Source organism: Misgurnus anguillicaudatus, chromosome 5, assembly GCF_027580225.2.
Source record: "Misgurnus anguillicaudatus chromosome 5, ASM2758022v2, whole genome shotgun sequence".
NCBI classification, from domain to species: domain Eukaryota; kingdom Metazoa; phylum Chordata; class Actinopteri; order Cypriniformes; family Cobitidae; genus Misgurnus; species Misgurnus anguillicaudatus.
In genome coordinates this window covers 36,349,040-36,366,821 of record NC_073341.2, presented here as the reverse complement: position 1 = coordinate 36,366,821, position 17,782 = coordinate 36,349,040, and the positions used below count along the sequence as shown (strand labels likewise).

At 38.1% G+C, this 17,782-nt stretch overlaps 1 protein-coding gene across 2 annotated transcripts in view; it reads left to right on the top strand.

The window, feature by feature from the left end:
• Nucleotides 1-17,782, top strand: part of LOC129413720 (BICD family-like cargo adapter 1) — a 49,877-nt gene that overhangs the window by 13,493 nt on the left and 18,602 nt on the right. For both annotated transcript variants that reach the window (XR_008634068.2, XM_055167485.2), the window contains exon 3: nucleotides 11,762-11,878. Coding sequence is in view for 1 of the 2 variants with exons in the window: in XM_055167485.2 (XP_055023460.2) it covers nucleotides 11,762-11,878 (117 nt within the window). In the remaining variant the exon portion in view is untranslated. The remainder of the gene's footprint in view (nucleotides 1-11,761; nucleotides 11,879-17,782) is intronic.

Genomic DNA, 17,782 nt, shown 5'->3' with positions numbered 1-17,782 from the left:
ATTTGAACCCATTGATTATATGCTCGCTCTGGTAAACAGGATTATGTTGGATTGAAAATGAATGACAATGTAAAAGCAGATTGTGGGACAGTGCACCAGGCATGTTTTGTCTGCTTACAAATATAAGGAAAACCTCTATGTTTAAAGGGCTAGTAGTTCATCCCAAAAATGAAAACTTCCTCCAACGTCTTTCTTTGTTCTCCAGAAGCCAAATGCAGATTTGCATTTTGTGTTTGTTTTGTGTTACTATTGAAATGGATGGTGACTGTCTCTTGAATAATAACGTTAGTTATTTTTCAGAGATGTCACAGGTTTTCTCTCATGCATCTATGACTAAGGGATTTCTCAGTTTACCAATCACGGTTCCCACATATCGCTCTGGCAACCCCAAATGTCTTCTTCATTTCCATCTGCTACCATGGAAACGTGATATCTCTCTCCTCCCAAACCTTAACCCCATCGCACCATGTGCTGCAATGGAACATACAGACAACCAGAATCAATAACAGATCAACTTAAAAAAAATAAAGTAGTTAAAAAACAACCCTAATTCTGCTTAAAGAATCTTAATGTACAGGAAATGACTCATTTCTAGGGCTCTTAAAACATTTATTATTATGCACATGAAGCATTTATGTAAGGGAAATTTCATATATGAGTCCCTGATGCCGCGTGATCCGCCTGAAGCTCAATTAAAATAATCGTTGTGTTGTGCGTGTGTGTGTCATGTGCTGTTGATCATGATGAGCTGTCAGTCGTCTGTTTTCCATTCCTCCCACATTCATTAACATTTGATCAGAAACAATTGACACTGCTATTACATTGTTGAAGGCACTACAGTAACTAATGAATTTTGATTAGGAACATTGGTGAAGATAATGGAAATTGAATTATTTTCATTACATTTACATTTTAAATGAAATGAATGATGTCAGATCCTCTTGGTTAGATCCTGTCTTTTGCATTTAAATCTTTGGGTTTAGGAGAAACATTCAAGACAAAGTTGCCATTTAAATGAGACACAAATGATAACTTGGTTTAGCTTGCAGCCTGGTCAAGCTGGTTTAAATTGGTGGGTCAGCTGGAAGCCTCCAGCTAGCTAAAAGTGTCCAAAACCCCTCTAAACCAGCCTCCAACAACACCTTAATCAGCTAAAACCAGCCAACCAGCTTTTTCAGTATAGGGAAGTGTTTTAAAACATTTCTCTCTAATATGTTTATAAAAAAATAGTTTGAGTTTTCAGAGATAGAAATAATTTATTGTTAAATAAATGTTTCTTTAGGATCTGTGGTGCACAAATTTGTGTTTTAATTCTTTAAAAAAAATTGTTGGCATAATACACAGTATAATTTGTGTATTTATGTGTACATCATTGCTATGTTATAAAGGGGTTAAACAGGAATCTCTATGATATTGAATTGATATTAATAATGTAATTATTCTTTATAAGGTTTGCAGTTATTAACTAATTTCTGTATCCAGTGACATTACGGGCCCTATTTTAACGATCTGAAACGCAAGTGCGAAGCGCAAAGCGCATGTGGTTTTGTGGGCGGATCTTGGGCGCTGTTGCTATTTTCCCGGCGGGAGAAAGAAGTATTGCGCCGGGCGCATATCAATAAGGGGTTGGTCTGAAGTAGGTTCATTATTCATAGGTGTGGTTTGGGCGTAACGTCAAATAAACCAATCAGAACGCTATCCAACATTCCCTTTAAACGCAAGGGCGCAAGTTTCATGGCGGGTTGCTATTATAATGACGGATTTACCAGGCGCACGCCAGGAGCGGTTCATAGCCGAGGAGACCCACGTTCTTGTAAGAGCAGTCAAAGACAGAGAAGTTGTTTTGTATGGGGATGGGAGAAACCCGCCCAAATCAGCGTCGGTTAAACAGGCGTGAGAGGAAATAGCCGCAATAGCCTCATCAGCTGCGCCAAGCACTACAATGATGTCAGGAGACGGGGGGATCCCAAGCTTGCCAGCATAAATCGGGCACGTAGGGCACACAGGAGGACATCGCTGCGTCCACCCTCACCGCTGAAAGGGTTTGGGGGCTTTGAAATCGGACACAAGAAACGCAAGCAAGGTCCAACCCCAAAGTACACTTATACAAATCAAGTTCATATACATTAAGGTTTCTTATGAAAACATTTTAATTATTATTTAGATAAAATAAACGTAATACAGCAGCCACACAACAAACTTATGAAAATATTTTAATCGTTATTTGCATGATAATTGTTTAACGCTGGCACACAAAATAAATAAAAACTTTTACCACAATGCTCACCACAATGATTTCCCTTATCTCATGTTCATGTATTAATATTTTTATTGTAAAAATTTATGATTTAATGATTTTCCTTATCTTATATTTTTTATTGTAACAATTTATGATTTGCAAAAATAACTGTTGCATCTGTGTAGATTAGATAAGCAATGCGCGTTGTGCACGCTATACATTATGGTCAAGCATGCGCCCTTAAAATAGCATAATGAACCACGCGCAACGCGCCACTGACTTTAGACTATTTTTTTTTTGTTAGTAGCGCAATTGTTTTTTGAAACTGCAAAATAGCATAAGAGATGGTTTGCGCCGGAGCACGCCTCCTTTTTTGCGCTGAACCGCCCAGGGAACGCAAGTTCATTCCCTAGTTTGCCGACGTGCGTCTGTGGAGGGAAAACCCCGCTGTGCGCCGATGCAAAATACGAAATGATACATGCGCCACTGACAAAGTCAATTGCGCTGGGTGCAAGATAGGGCCCTACATGTCAAAGACTCGAGAGATGAACAAATCAAATCTTTATCCGCTACTGCATAGCCTTATATTGGAAAGATCGAATGACTCTCTGAAAACTCAAGACATGATTCATATTTTTGTGAAAATTCCCAGATGAAAAAAGTGCACTAAAATACAGTTTAAGTACACTTAGTAAATGTACTATTTTCATGCACTACATATGAAGAGTTTCGTTGCAAAATGAGATAACCACCGTTTTGTTAATTGTTCAGAAATCGCGTTTTTTGGTCCTGCATTCCAATTCATTTCAATGCAACTGCAGTTGGTTTGTTTTATTTTAAACCTTCATAACTTAAAAAATACAGCTAAGTAGCACCATACAACAAAATAATAACATGATAACATAATAACAAACATGTTTTGACTAAAATGTTAAAAAATGGATTTATCTCGTTTTTGTCTCTTGTGCCGGTTTCAGAGCTTTTGTGAATGTCAAGAAATAATGAAATAAGCATTTTTATTTCTCATAACTTGTTAGAAATGTCATAGTTGTTTGCATAATTGGTCATTCTGGGGGAATTGTGAAATAAAACGTAATCATATTCAAATAAACGAAAAGAACGAAATGACTTGAAACAAGATTTGTTCCTTTTGATGAACGAGATTCAAAGATCCAAATAACTTCCCATCACTACAGCCTTCGGATTGAGAAACAGCCATTGTTTATTTTATGTGTCTACATTGAAGTAGTCAGAGCGCCACCAGCAGGAAAGATGGAGCATAGCCAACAGAAAACAGTTTCACTATTGTACCATATCTACAACCCGAATTCCAGAAAAGTTGGGACGTTTTTTAAACTTTAATAAAATGATAACTAAAAGACTTTCAAATCACATGAGCCAATATTTTATTCACAATAGAACATAGAAAACATAGCAAATGTTTAAACTGAGAAATTTTACAATTGTATGCACAAAATGAGCTAATTTCAAATTTGATTTCTGCTACAGGTCTCAAAATAGTTGGGACAGGGCATGTTTTTACCAAGGTGTAGCATTTGAGTTTGAAGACATCTGGGCATTGAGGCTTTGAGTTGCAGGAGTTTTGGTGTTGGAATTTGGTCCCATTCTTGCCTTATATAGATTTCCAGCTGCTGAAGAGTTTGTGGTCGTCTTTAACGTATTTTTCGTTTAACTCTTTCCCCGCCATTGACGAGATATCTCGTCAATCAAGAGAAAACGCTTCCCCGCCAATAGCCTCTTTCACACAGTAATTCTGGTAAATTACCATGAATTTACCAGAATGAATTTACCAGTAAATACAAAAATGTGCTGTTCACACACGCAGTGGCGTTCCGTTATTTTACCAGTAAGACATCATTCACACATCAGTATCAAAATACCGGTAAATTCGTTGAGAAAGCGGAAGTACCTGTAGCACGCGGCGAGGTCAGTGTTGTATTTGTAAACAATCCACGTCGTTCATATCCACGGTCCGTATTTTGTTGTTTTCACATCTGTGGTAAACAGTCGCGAAGTTGCTCATGACCAAACAAAATTAAATGAGACGACGTCAAACCGAAAATGCGTTTTTAACAACACTACTGTTTGCACTGTAGGCTTCACAGAGGGCGTGCTAAGGACGTCGGCAATTCGGCGGTAAGCTGTTTTAAACAACTTTGGTGAAGAAATGTGGACGTAAACTTCAGGTGTGCTCAACTTTCAAGCAGCATGTGTGTGGAAACGTCAGTAAACAGTGCGGGGGTAAACGCGTCATCTGTATTAAAACGCTATGATTGGCCCGAAGCTGTCAGCTCTGACGTCGTCCGTTCTAAATGCCGGTAATCCTATAATTTTTGTTCACACACAGCGCTTACCGGTAAATTACTGGTAATATTACAACCTGTTTTACTGGTAAATTGGGAGCACTGATTTACCGGAAAGGTTCTGTTCACACATGATCTGTTAACTGCAATTTACCAGTAAATTACCAGTAAAGACTGTATGTGTGAAAGGGACTTCTGACAAGTATTTCCGTCTTTCCGCAATACCGCTATTATTCACCAGGTGGCGCCCTTCCGCAACTTTTTAAACCCGGAAGTATTGCCCTCTGGCATGCTGCTGCATGTCCGTGTCTGTTTTAAAGATCGCTCTGAATGGGATCTCTACGAAAAGTCCGTCACAAACATGGAATTATCTCTGCTTTTTGCTCAAAATGTGGTGTTTTTGCAGAAACCTACCCATATTCAAAAGCTGATTACAAAAGAACTACTCAAGGTAGTATGAAACGTTTTTTTTTTGTTTGAAAGCAGAGGTGTTCTTTCATTTGGTATATTGTATGTTTATATATCTGAAGAAGAACATTTTCTGGAAGACATTAAACTTTGGTGAAAATCATGAAAAACGCTGGCGCTGGCTGGCAACTTTTTAAAAAAATGCTGGTGGTGAAAGAGTTAATGATGCGACAAATGTTCTCTATAGGTGAAAGCAGGCAGGCCAGTTCAGCACCCGGACTCTTCTACGACGAAGCCATGCTGTTGTAATAGTGGCAGTATGTGGTTTTGCATTGTCCTGCTGAAATATACAAGGCCTTCCCTGAAATAGACATCGTTTGGAGGAAAGCATATGTTGCTCTAAAACCTTTATATACCTTTCAGCATTCACACAAAACACCATACTGTATGCACTTATGCACCCCCATACCATCAGAGATGCTGGCTTTTAAACTGAACGCTAATAACATGCTGGAAGGTCTCCCTCCTCTTTAGTTTGGAGGACACGGCGTCTGTGATTTCCAACAAGAATGTCAAATTTGGACTCGTCTGACCATAGAACACTATTCCAATTTGAAATATTAAATTTTAAATGAGCCTTGGCCCACAGGACACGACGGCGCTTCTGGACCATGTTCACATATGACTTCCTTTTTGCATGATAGAGCTTTAGTTGGCATCTGCTGATGGCACGGCGGATTGTGTTTATCGACAGTGGTTTCTGGAAGTATTCCTGGGCCCATTTGATACAATCATGCCGATGAGAAATGCAATGTCGTCTGAGGGCCCGAAAACCAGGGGCATCCAATAAAGGTCTCCGGCCTTGTCCCTTACGCACAGAGATTTCTCCAGTTTCTCTGAATCTTTTGATGATGTTATGCACTGTAGATGATGAGATTTGTAAAGCCTTTGCAATTTGATGTTGAGTAACATTGTTTGTAAAGTATTCCACAATCCTTTTACGCAGTCTTTCACAGATTGGAAAGCCTCTGCCCATCTTTACTTCTGAGAGACTCTGCTTCTCTAAGACATATCTTTTTTAGCTAATCATGTTACAGACTTAAAGGAATATTCCATTTTCTTAAAAGAAAAATCCAGATAATTTACTCACCACCATGTCATCCAAAATGTTGATGTCTTTCTTTGTTCAGTCCAGAAGAAATTATGTTTTTTGAGGAAAACATTGCAGGATTTTTCTCATTTTAATGGACTTTAATAGACACCAACAATTAACACTTAACTCAACACTTAACAGTTTTTTTCAACGCAGTTTCAAAGGACTATAAACAATCCCAAACGAGGCATAAGGCTCTTATCTAGCAAAACGATTGTCATTTTTGAAAATATACACTTTTAAAGCACAACTTCTCGTCTAGATCTGGTCGTGATGCGCCAGGTGACCCCACGCAATACGTCATGACGTCAAGAGGTCACAGAAAACGAACGCGAAACTCCGCCCCAGTGTTTACAGTGTGTTGAAAGAGGAACGTTCCTACGTTGTTGTATGTCAACTGATACTAATTAATGTCTTTGTGTCAGTTTATTGTTTACAATGGTCCGCAAATGTGCATTTTATATATGTAACACGTGACCTCCCTACGTCACTACTCATTTACGTTAGGTCGCGCTGGACCGGATCTAGACGAGAAGTTGTGCTTTGGGGGTGTATATTTGTTGTTTTTCTTGTCACAGGTGACAGTCGTTTCGCTGGATGGGACCCTTGTGCCTCGTTTGGGATTGTTTATAGTCCTTTGAAACTCCGTTGAAAAAAACTGTTAAGTGTTGAGTTAAGTGTTAATTGTTGGTGTCTATAGACCCCTTCAAAGTTTGTAAACATTGAATGACTATCGGGTGCGCGGGCAGCATGGGGTCAAACTGTTAATACCATCCAGGCTTTATAATGTAATCTAACAGGGCTGAAAAATGATGACTTACCTCAAATGAAGTGAACACAACAAACACAAGCCTCTTTGATATTTGCATTGTTCCAGTCTGCACGTTAATTGCTTGCAGCTGCAGATGTTGTATTTTTTTGTTTTTGAGATTCTGCATGAATCGCGAAAACTTAATGAAAGACCTGGTGCGATTTTCACAACCCACGACGTAAGTAGGCATTTTTGACGATACCTAATAATACGCAACTCTATCTGCTGTAATGGCTTTTCTGACCCTGACATGCGCAGTGGAAACTGCCTGTGACGTGAACCGTGAAGGGGTCTATTAAGTCCATTAAAATGAGAAAAATCCTGCAATGTTTTCCTCATAAAACATAATTTCTTCTCGACTGAACAAAGAAAGACATCAACATTTTGGATGACATGGTGGTGAGTAAATTATTTGGATTTTTCTTTTAAGAAAATGGAATATTCCTTTAATATCAATTAACTTGATGTTCTCCCAGCTGAATCTTTTGAAAACTGCTTGCTTTTTTAGCCATTTGTTGCCCCCGTGCCAACTTTTTTGAGACCTGTAGCAGGCATAACATTTTTAATGAGCTAATTAAGTGGATAAAAGTGCTAAATTTCTCAACATTTGCTATGTTATATGTTCTATTGTGAATAAAATGTTGGCTCATGTGATTTGAAATTCCTTTAGTTTTCATTTTATTCAAATTTAACGTCCCAACTTTTCCGGAATTCGGGTTGTACATCTCCACTATTTGTGCTCTTTATTAAATCTGATTCAGAGTTGTAGAGCTTAAATGTCTCAGTAATAAGAAGTCAAATGAAAGTACATACTTCAAAGTTCTTCATATGTAAGCAGAAAGTTGTTATCTGTACCACTGTGCCAGTAAAGAGTCAAGCAAGGACATAAGGCCTGTTCTAAAAAAAGACAAACATTTTGTTTTAATCATTCTTGTTTTGCTTTCTTGAATTCCAATTGAATTAGTGAAAGAAACTGTTGCCTTCCTTTAAGAGAAAACAAGGCACATCTTTACAAAAGACCATAAGGTACAGTGATGGTATTTGGTTTGCTTTTGTTTTAAGACTGGACTACAATGGTCACAATACATGATGAAATGATGATTAAAGGCAAAACTTGGAGTGGTCTCTTAATTTTTTCCTTGGCTGTATCAACCCAGTCTCACCCCAATTTGACGACACTTGACCATTCGTCAATATGTGACGCGGAGGGTATACCTTTCGCGTCATTTTTTGACGAACTGGGGACTTCAATACTATTACGTCCGTTGCATTCTCTTCTCCTATTTTCTTACCATTTTCGCGTCGGTTTAGGGTTAGATTTACATAATGACATCCCTACCCAAACCTAACTCTAACCCCAACGCCAGGTGACAACTGTTTCTAACCCCAACGCCAGGTGACAACTGTTTAATTTCGCGTACACTGTTTAATTTCGCGTACACTGTTTAATTTTGCGTAATCTAACCCTAAACCGACGCGAAAATGGTAAGAAAATAGGAGAAGAGAATGCAACGGACGTAATAGTATTGAAGTCCCCAGTTCGTCAAAAAATGACGCGAAAGGTATACCCTCCGCGTCACATATTGACGAATTGTCAAGTGTCGTCAAATATTGACGACATGGGGTGAGACTGTGTTAGCTGTATATATAATATAACCTCCCTCTAAAAATGGCTGCGTTGGATTTTAAAGCCATGTTGGATAAATATTGAATGGAATACACCGCTGGGTTAAAATCGACCCAACTGCTGGGTTATTTGAACACATGATTGCATAACAACAACCCAACATTGGGTCATTTTTAACCCAGCATGTGTTTTGTCCAATATTTACCCAGAATGGGTCAAAAATAACTCAGCCATCTATAGAGTGTTTTCTGATCACACATTACATAGTATCTAAGTTTAAGTGATTTTAAGCTCATTCTTGTTTGGTCGGGTACAGTGAAGGACTCTGCGGTTGCCGTGGTAACAGTCGTAGATGATGTGAGTCAGTTTCATCTTACTCATGATGCTAATGTGTGTGTTTCACACCTGCAGTGTTCTGATCAAAAGCATCCAATTGGCTCAGAAAACACAAGGGTCTTAACAAGAAGATTTAGAAATGAAACGCACGTTTGATGTGTGTTGTGGGACTGTGTGCGTCTGTAGTTTTTCTGTGTCATCTGTGTTATGACTCATGCTCATAGATTATTTGAACAGCAAAAGCCTTCGTTTCTCTTTTGAATAGATAAAAAAGCACTATTAAAAGGTTGAATATAAATGAAATATCATTCATTGACATTGGACACATTTAAAAGGATGATAATGTTTCTCCTTTTCTGGACAAAAGATTTTTATTTTCTCTTTTGTTTTTCACATTAGAAAGATGTCAAATGACATGAGGACAAATAGATGAAAATGTATACTTCTCTTTATTTCTTAAAACTTTTATTTCAATAACTGATTCTTTAACTGTTTCTGCGCCATTGACGAATTATCTCGTCAATAAAGAGAAAACATTTCCCTTCCAATGATGCTTTCCTGACAAGTTTTTACGGTAATCTGTAATTCCGCTATTATCCACTACATAGCACAATTTATAAAAAACTGAAGCAAAAACTATTTTTAAAAAACATTTTAAACTCTGTGTATGTTTTGATCATCGTTCTGAATCTGATTTCTAACAAAATTCCTTTAATTAGTTTTTAATTTGCTCAAAATTTTGTATTTTTAAAGAAACCTACCCATATTTAAGAGGTTATAAAAAGAGAACAAATGAATATAGGATAAAACTTTTTTCCCCTGTTTTGTTTGTTTGTTTGAAAGCAGAGGGTCTGTTCTTTCATTCAATATATTTGTATGTTTATATATTTATTAAGAAAATTTTCCTGGAAGACATTTTGTAATACATCAAATACAAATAAACCTTAACGTAGTGACATATAAGATCTAGTGCAGAAGTGATCTACTACAGGATAGATGCTCACTAGCTTTGAGTTGTAATACTAGAGAAGTTAATACTGACATTTTGAGGATAATGAAAAAAATAACATGAGCCATGCAACAACCAAATTAAAGTTTAATATCTAAACCCTAAAGAAAAAATCAGGATAGTCACCATAATATGCCGTGTTTCAGATGATGGTGTCCTGTGATCTCTGCAAGACTTCTTGAAGAAATAGCTAACTAAAATATAGTGTTGTATTCAAGAGCACCTAAACCGAGACATGACCAAGACCAAGACAGGCCTAGACCGAGACAAGACCAAGACTTTAAAGGGTCGAGAGTGACCAAATCAAGAAGTTCTTCACAAAAATGGAATTATCTCCGCTTTTGAAAATTCGAGAGGTGATAACTGATAAGAGAACAAATGAAGGTAGGATGAAACGTTTTTTGTTGTTGTTGGAAAGCGGATGGCCTGTTCTTTCATTTGATATTTTATGTTTATTTAAAGAAGATAGTTTTTCTGTTAGGCATTAAACTAAAACTGGGTCGGGCAACTTAAAAAAAAAAAAAAAAAACACTGACGTGGAAAGAGTTAAGTATGCTTCCAAGCATATTTGATCATCACTTCAACAGTTGCACGATATAAATGTTAATGCAATGTTGCTTGAGAATTGCGTTCTGTTGCAGCCACACTTGATTCTGAGGAACTACTTTGTTTGGCGGAAGAGCAATATTTGTACTAATATCATTACAACTTATTTGTGTTTCATTTTGTGAAACCCTGCTATGCATATGACGTAACCGTTTTATAAACGCAATAAACCCCCGCAAAGCAGTGGGGTTACAGTGCATTTTATAACAGCTAAGGGGGTTGTAGGCACTCCGCTTCGCATCGTGCCTAACAACGCCCCTTAGCTGTTATAAAATGCACTGTAACCCCACTGCTTCGCGGGGTTTATTGCTTTAATATGCATATGATTAGGCACTTCTTGTCTGTGTGTGTGCGTGCGTGCGTGTGCGTGTGTGTGTGTGTGTGTGTGTATGCCATTAGAGAAGTTGATAAAATAATCAAAGGCATTGCAGATATGTGGGAATTTATCTTTGTCTATAAGCAAATAAAAGTGAACAAACACTAAAGATCTGAAATCAACTTAACCATTTATTTGTACACTTAACACAATGCAGGTGTTTTTAATAATAAAATTAGAAAAAATGTCATTGGTAGAAACTTAAACAATGCCAACATCATATGCCAAACCTGAATAAACTGCATAAAATTAAAAAAATAAATTTGTGATGTGCCATCAGTTGTGGTCTTGACCGGTCTTGAAATAAAATTCCCAGTCCTCTTTGTCTGAGACCAAGACGAGACAGAGTAAAAATGCGGTTGATTTCTAAGACGAGACCAAGACCTTTAGAAACTACAACACTACTACAATATAACAGATTAAGTTGTACAATTTAATACTTTTAACCAGCATTTACATGTTTGACCCTGAGCCACAAAACCAGTCATAAGGGTATTTTTTTAAAAAAAGTTGAGATTTATACATCATTTGAAAGTTGAATAAATGAGCTTTGTATTGATGTATGGTTCGTTAGGATAAGATAATATTTGACCATCTGGAATCTGAGGGTTCAAAACCCCCCCAAAAAATCTAAACATTGAGAAAATCACCTTTATAGTTGTCCAAATGGAGTCCTTAGTAACTGCATCCACTCAGAAAACGTACAAAATATCATCATGGAACATAATATTTTGACCCATACAATGTATTGTAAGCTATTCCTACGAATATACCTGTGTGACTTATGACTGGTTTTGTGGTCCACGGTCACATTTATGCAGTGATGTTATTTCTAGCATAACATAAAGATGAATGTGTGAATGTGTCCACAGGCTGCTGAAGTGGAGAAGCAGTTATCAACTCAGGTTCACTCTTTACAAGAAGATTTCAGAGAAAAAAGCATCTCTACCAACCAGCACATGACTCGCCTTGAGACCCTGCAGGCCGAGGTGAGGAATTATAGGAGGTTTTCGGATGTAATCCTAAAGAGAAAAATACAAATGATGACTAAAAACATGACTAAAATCAAATATTCACATTTATGTTATAGCTTTATAATCCGTATGTAAACAATTCTGTCATATGCATTTATTTGCATGCAAAAAAAAATCCTGGGATTGACAGCCAGCCAAAAATGACCAAAAATGACCATGACCAAAAATGTTGACAGGTTATATGTAAAATTTTTTCGCTGATTTCCTTTGTTTTCCTTCCTCTGTTTATTATTTTATATTCTACATTAAACAGCAAGGCCTTGAAGTAAGTGCTGAGATACTTTTTTCTCTATCTGCATGTACTTCATACTCAGTGTGTCTCTTCATCATCCCATTTCATTGTGCGATACAAAACATCAAATCATGTTTTCTGTTACATCTGAGCATTTTAAACAGCCAAAGTAGTGGAAACCTTCCAGTCGTTCTCGTAAATTCAACATGAAAGCGACTTAAACTGTAATTCATCGAATGGCCGCTAGAGACTGGCTCCAAAAGGGAGTCAATCCTATATTAAAAAACCCAACTTTACAGTTTGAGTTTTTTTGCCCTTCATAACAACTGTGAGGGTTTTTGTAACTCATCCGCTTGAATTATATTAAGCCTTAAAGTTCTGCATAATTAACGGCGTAGCCGAGTGACAGGTTGGTTGCCGCTCCTTTCGCTACTGTCAAGCGTGGCGGGCGGGGTGGGCATGGTTTCAGCAACCAGGCACCTCAGGTCCACCCACATTCCGCCTTTTTGCCCATATTTGGTTATCTGGGTATGATATGCAGTGACGCGCCGTCCACTTTGGGCCTGCCACTGCCATAAACGCGTTCTGTGTGATCCGCTCCTTAGATGATAGACTAAGTTGCTGTCTATGTGGATCACCTATATCATATTTAACGGTTAAACACACAAGGGAAGGTGGATTTTTTTTATAGAGGCGGCTGTCCTGTCAATCAAATATTGAAGCTTGAGCACTAACGTAAAGCCGCATTCGATTGGGCAATGGAAAAACGTGAATGACGTTGAGCACTTTTCCGCTCAGAGTTGACTTTTTTCAACTTTAGGCGCCTGCAAAAACACACCGGAGCAGGCGACAAAAATGTGAGGCATTCTGCGCGCATAAACAATGCGCAAAATGCTCACTGCCCATAGAAAACAATTAAATAAAGATTGATTAGAATGTTCATGCATACAGTATGTAAAATACAACACTACAGAAATATTAATAAAGGAAATGCAGTTCTTAGGAAACATAAATGCCCATACACGTCTACTGCATGATGTGTTTGCTTTGCGTGTATAAAGTGTGTAGTCAGTACATCAGCTCTGTTTTTGAGAGTAGATTCATGCCTTTATTCACAATGAACTTGACCTGAGCTCACAATTGAGCTTCATATTTCAAATGAGATGAAGCCTATGACCAAACACTCACTGTGTTCACCTTCCCATAATCATCTTGAAATTTTCATTGTTTGTAGGATAAATCCAAACTCATTGGAAAACCGTTCTTACATGATGATCATGAATGAGTCGAAATTTGTACCCCAGTTGTCACCAAGTTGGTACACCTAAAAAAAGCACAGCTTTGCACCTAAAGGGCCAGATTTTCTAACAGCTTGCACCAGCGCAAACCATCATTTTGTCATTAAATAATGACTTTGGGGATTTAATAAAGTGGATCATTTACGCTGAAAAGGTGTGGTCTAGTTATTTTTGCAATTGATCTTATTGCATATGCATTTCTTGGAGTTAGACTCAAAATTTTTGGAAGGAGATTATTTAAATGATTCACGCAATGTGATTTACTAATTTTTGCGCGTGTCTTGACTGGCATTTGTGCCATTATTTTACGCAGAAAAAAGGCATGTCTTAAATTACTTTGCGCTTGAAATGGCTGCAAACCTGGGTCAATGACGTGACGTTAAATTATTTTGTGTCCGTATGGTTCAATTAAATGTAAAAGGGTTACAATTTTTCGGATTACTTGCATACATTCTCTTTTTTAAGGAACAAGTCTTAAAGGCAGTGTAGGCAGGAATTATCTAAAAAACTTATTTACAAATTTGTTTAAACTGTCTTTATATACAAATACATAATTAAAATGTTAGTACTCTGAAAAAGAGAGTATAAAACTCAAGTGTCTGTAGACCTCTCACGATTGTTTTAAACACAGCTAATTATTTCCATTCGGGACGAAACAAATGATTAGCTTGCGCGAATATCACTCTCTCTCGCGAGCATGTCACCACCCGTTGCTATGGGATCTGCCCAGACATGCGCACACCCGATTGATTTGAACATGCACGAGGCACTCTAGAAAGAGCACAAGCATGGCAGAGAAGGTGCATTCAGAACTCTCAGAAAGTGAATTCAGAAGTCACAGTACCTGCATATCCAGTCAGCGAAGGCAAACGAGGCAAAAAGGGAATAACCGAAGCAATCAAGCGAGAGTAAATATCACGTGGCTTTTCCTCGATGCGACGTAGCGGTGTTGTCTGCGGAGTGTAGTCCTCATTAGAGTCAACAATGCTTTCATCACGGAAACTCTTCCATGCAAAACACTGGCTTAATAGTGAGTACTAGAAGGCATCCTATCTGTTTATATTCCTACTGATAAAGTTAGGTGTATTATTACATGTGATTGTGACATGATGTTACTACATGCACCGCGCTCCTTCCTCTCCGCTTGTCTGAGGTAAATCCTTCTCCCAGCAAAGCTGTCGGTGTCGCGCGTTCATGTGTTTTGGGGCGTGGCTTTAGAAGAAACCCAGAAGGGAGGGGGTGGAGTAAAAGGAAAAATGAGCTGTGTCCAAAACAGTGGCGAGAGGTCTACAGACACTCGATTTCTACACTCTCTTCCTCAGAGCACCTACATTTTACCTATGCATTGATGCACAAAGACAGTTTAAACAAATTTGTAAAAAAGTTCTCTTAGATAATTCCTGCCTATCCTGCCCTTAAATTTCTGTTTTTATTTCATTTTGAAAGAATATTTGGGGGATAACTGCAAAAATGTCAATGTGGTGTAACCGATCTGTGTCAATTGGTGTAACTAGTATTCTTTTTATTAAATGAAAATATAAATATAATATATTTATAAAAATGTGGAACCAAATATAATCATCTAAATAAGTATAATATGATTTTTTTACATATACAAATGCAAAGATTATTTAAAAAACAGAGCTGTTTTCAGCATATGTCCGGACAAATATTACAAAGAAACGCATTCAAATTTACATTTAGAAATAACTAGTACAATTTTTTTTTTTTTTGATGATTACACTTACATGCCATCAAGGTGGATAAAATATTTAATATTTCTCATTCTTTGGCGCAATTGCGGTTACACCATTTTACATTTTCAGGTCCACTCAGTCTTAAAGGAATAGTCTACTCATTTTCAATATTAAAATATGTTATTACCTTAACTAAGAATTGTTGATACATCCCTCTATCATCTGTGTGCGTGCACGTAAGCGCTGGAGCGCGCTGCGACGCTTCGATAGCATTTAGCTTAGCCCCATTCATTCAATGGTTCTATTTAGAGATAAAGTTAGAAGTGACCAAACACATCAACGTTTTTTCTATTTAAGACGAGTAGTTATACGAGCAAGTTTGATGGTACAAAATAAAACGTAGCGCTTTTCTATGCGGATTTAAAAGAGGAACTATATTGTATGGCGTGGTAGCACTTGTGGGAGTACTTCGACTCGGCGCAGTAACACCCTCCCTCTCCCATTATGAGAGGGAGAAGGGGAGCGGACTTTTCAGGCGAGTCGAAGTACTCCCAAAAGTGCTATTACGCCATAAAATATAGTTCCTCTTTTAAATCCACTTAGAAAAGCGCTACGTTTTATTTTGTGCCACCAAACTTGCTCGTATAACTACTCGTCTTAAATAGGAAAAACGTTGATGTGTTTGGTCACTTCTAACTTTATCTCTTAATGGTACCATTGAATGAATGGGGCTAAGCTAAATGCTATCGAAGCGTCGCAGCGCGCTCCAGCGCTTACGTGCATGCACACAGATGATAGAGGGATGTATCAACAATTCTTAGTTAAGGTAATAACCTATTTTAATATTGAAAATGAGTAGACTATTCCTTTAACTTTCATAAAAATGGTGCAAATTAAATTTTTTATTGCATAAAATCAACATAAATATGTGCATTGAAATATACCTGATGCATGCTTTTAAAACAAGTTTTTTTTAACGATTTTTGAATTTCTCATCTTGCCAAACTGTTTTTGTCACTGACCCACCTAATGGTACATATTTGGATCTTTTTAAAGGGTACTGCCCCAGTGACAGCTTGGGTAGATATTTTTTCTAACAGTGTAGGGATTACTCACAGATGGTCTCGTGATTGGTTGTCAATACATGAGCGAGCCGTCCATCAGCAAAGATCTGATTTACAGCGATCAATTGAACTTTGGCTCATTCTCGTTCAGTTTGTCTGTACAAACGCTTCCCGGTGGCGTTTGTGTACCAGTTCAGGAAACTTCTGTGCTATTTTAGGACTGAATACTGCAGTGTCTGGATCCTCCTTAAACTGCAGAGGGAAATCTTTGTCTGTTCCTCATTCTGCTGAGACACAAGACACAGTTATTTACCAGTGCCACATCAGCTATATTTGACTGCGTGTTGCGTATTATGTCCTAAAAATGCTTCAACACATGGTTGGGTAAAATAAAAAACAATTTGTCGACTAGGGTTGTGACAATTAATCGGGCAAATGCGCGTTTTCTCAATGAATGAATTTGAATGAATTACGGTGAAATGCAGCCACATCCCAAACCCAGGGGGCGCTCTCGCTTAGAATCACCATTTGTGCCACAGAAGAAGTAGCATACCAAACACTATTCCAGTGCTGCGTCCGAAACAGCCTACTACTTACTATATAGTACGCGAAAAGCAGTAGGCGAGGCGAGTAGTATGTCCGAATACATAGTATTCGAAAAACAGTATGCGAAAAGCACCCGGATGACCTACTACTTCCGGTTAGATTTTGCAGTGTGCATCGGGTGTGCCTCATAAGCCTTGAAAAGTGAAGCCTCTGGCTCTTTGATCGCCCCCTGGTGGCTGGCTGCAGTACAAGTCATAACCCCGCCCTCTCCATTCAAACTAATGGGACTCTGCTCTAAATAAAAAAATTATTTACACTTCCAATAAAAGTTTCCAAAAGATGGTTTTGGTCCTTTCAGGTAGTTGTTTTCACCCTGATATATGTTTAAGTGTTCATTATTGTGGTAAGTTTCATTTTAGCTAGTAATTTGATGCTATAGAAATGGGGTGTGTCGTTATGAGTTGCGTGGTTGAATTGGTCGAGCGATTGTTTAGGCGGAAGTTTGATACCGTGGTTCCGCCTCTGGCTCCACGGACGATTCCTTCTGCGCATGCCTTGGCTTCAAACTGACGTTTTTACGTAACATGGCGGCGACCGTGGTCGGACATTTTTGCCTTCAATTCATTACAATGGTGGGAGGCGACGTCGCGTCGTCCATCTTTTTTTACAGTCTATGGTGTGCATACGATGGACGCTTCACTATCCCATGATGCCCCGGGAGAGGAGTTATCCAACGAAGAAGACGAGGCATGCTGTTGTTTTCGCGCTGAAATGACATGACGTGATGACGACGTATGTCACGTGATGTAGCAACATGGCGGATGTAGTACGTCTGAATCTCATTCATACTACCAGGATTCATACTATACAGTACCTACTGTTTTAACGCTAAGTAAGTAGGTACTTCATCTAATTCAGTACCTACTATACAGTACGCGATTTCGGACGCAGCCCAGGAAATGTCTAAAGGAATATTTATATCGCTGTTCTTCAGATTGTTAATAAAGAATATTTTAAACGAT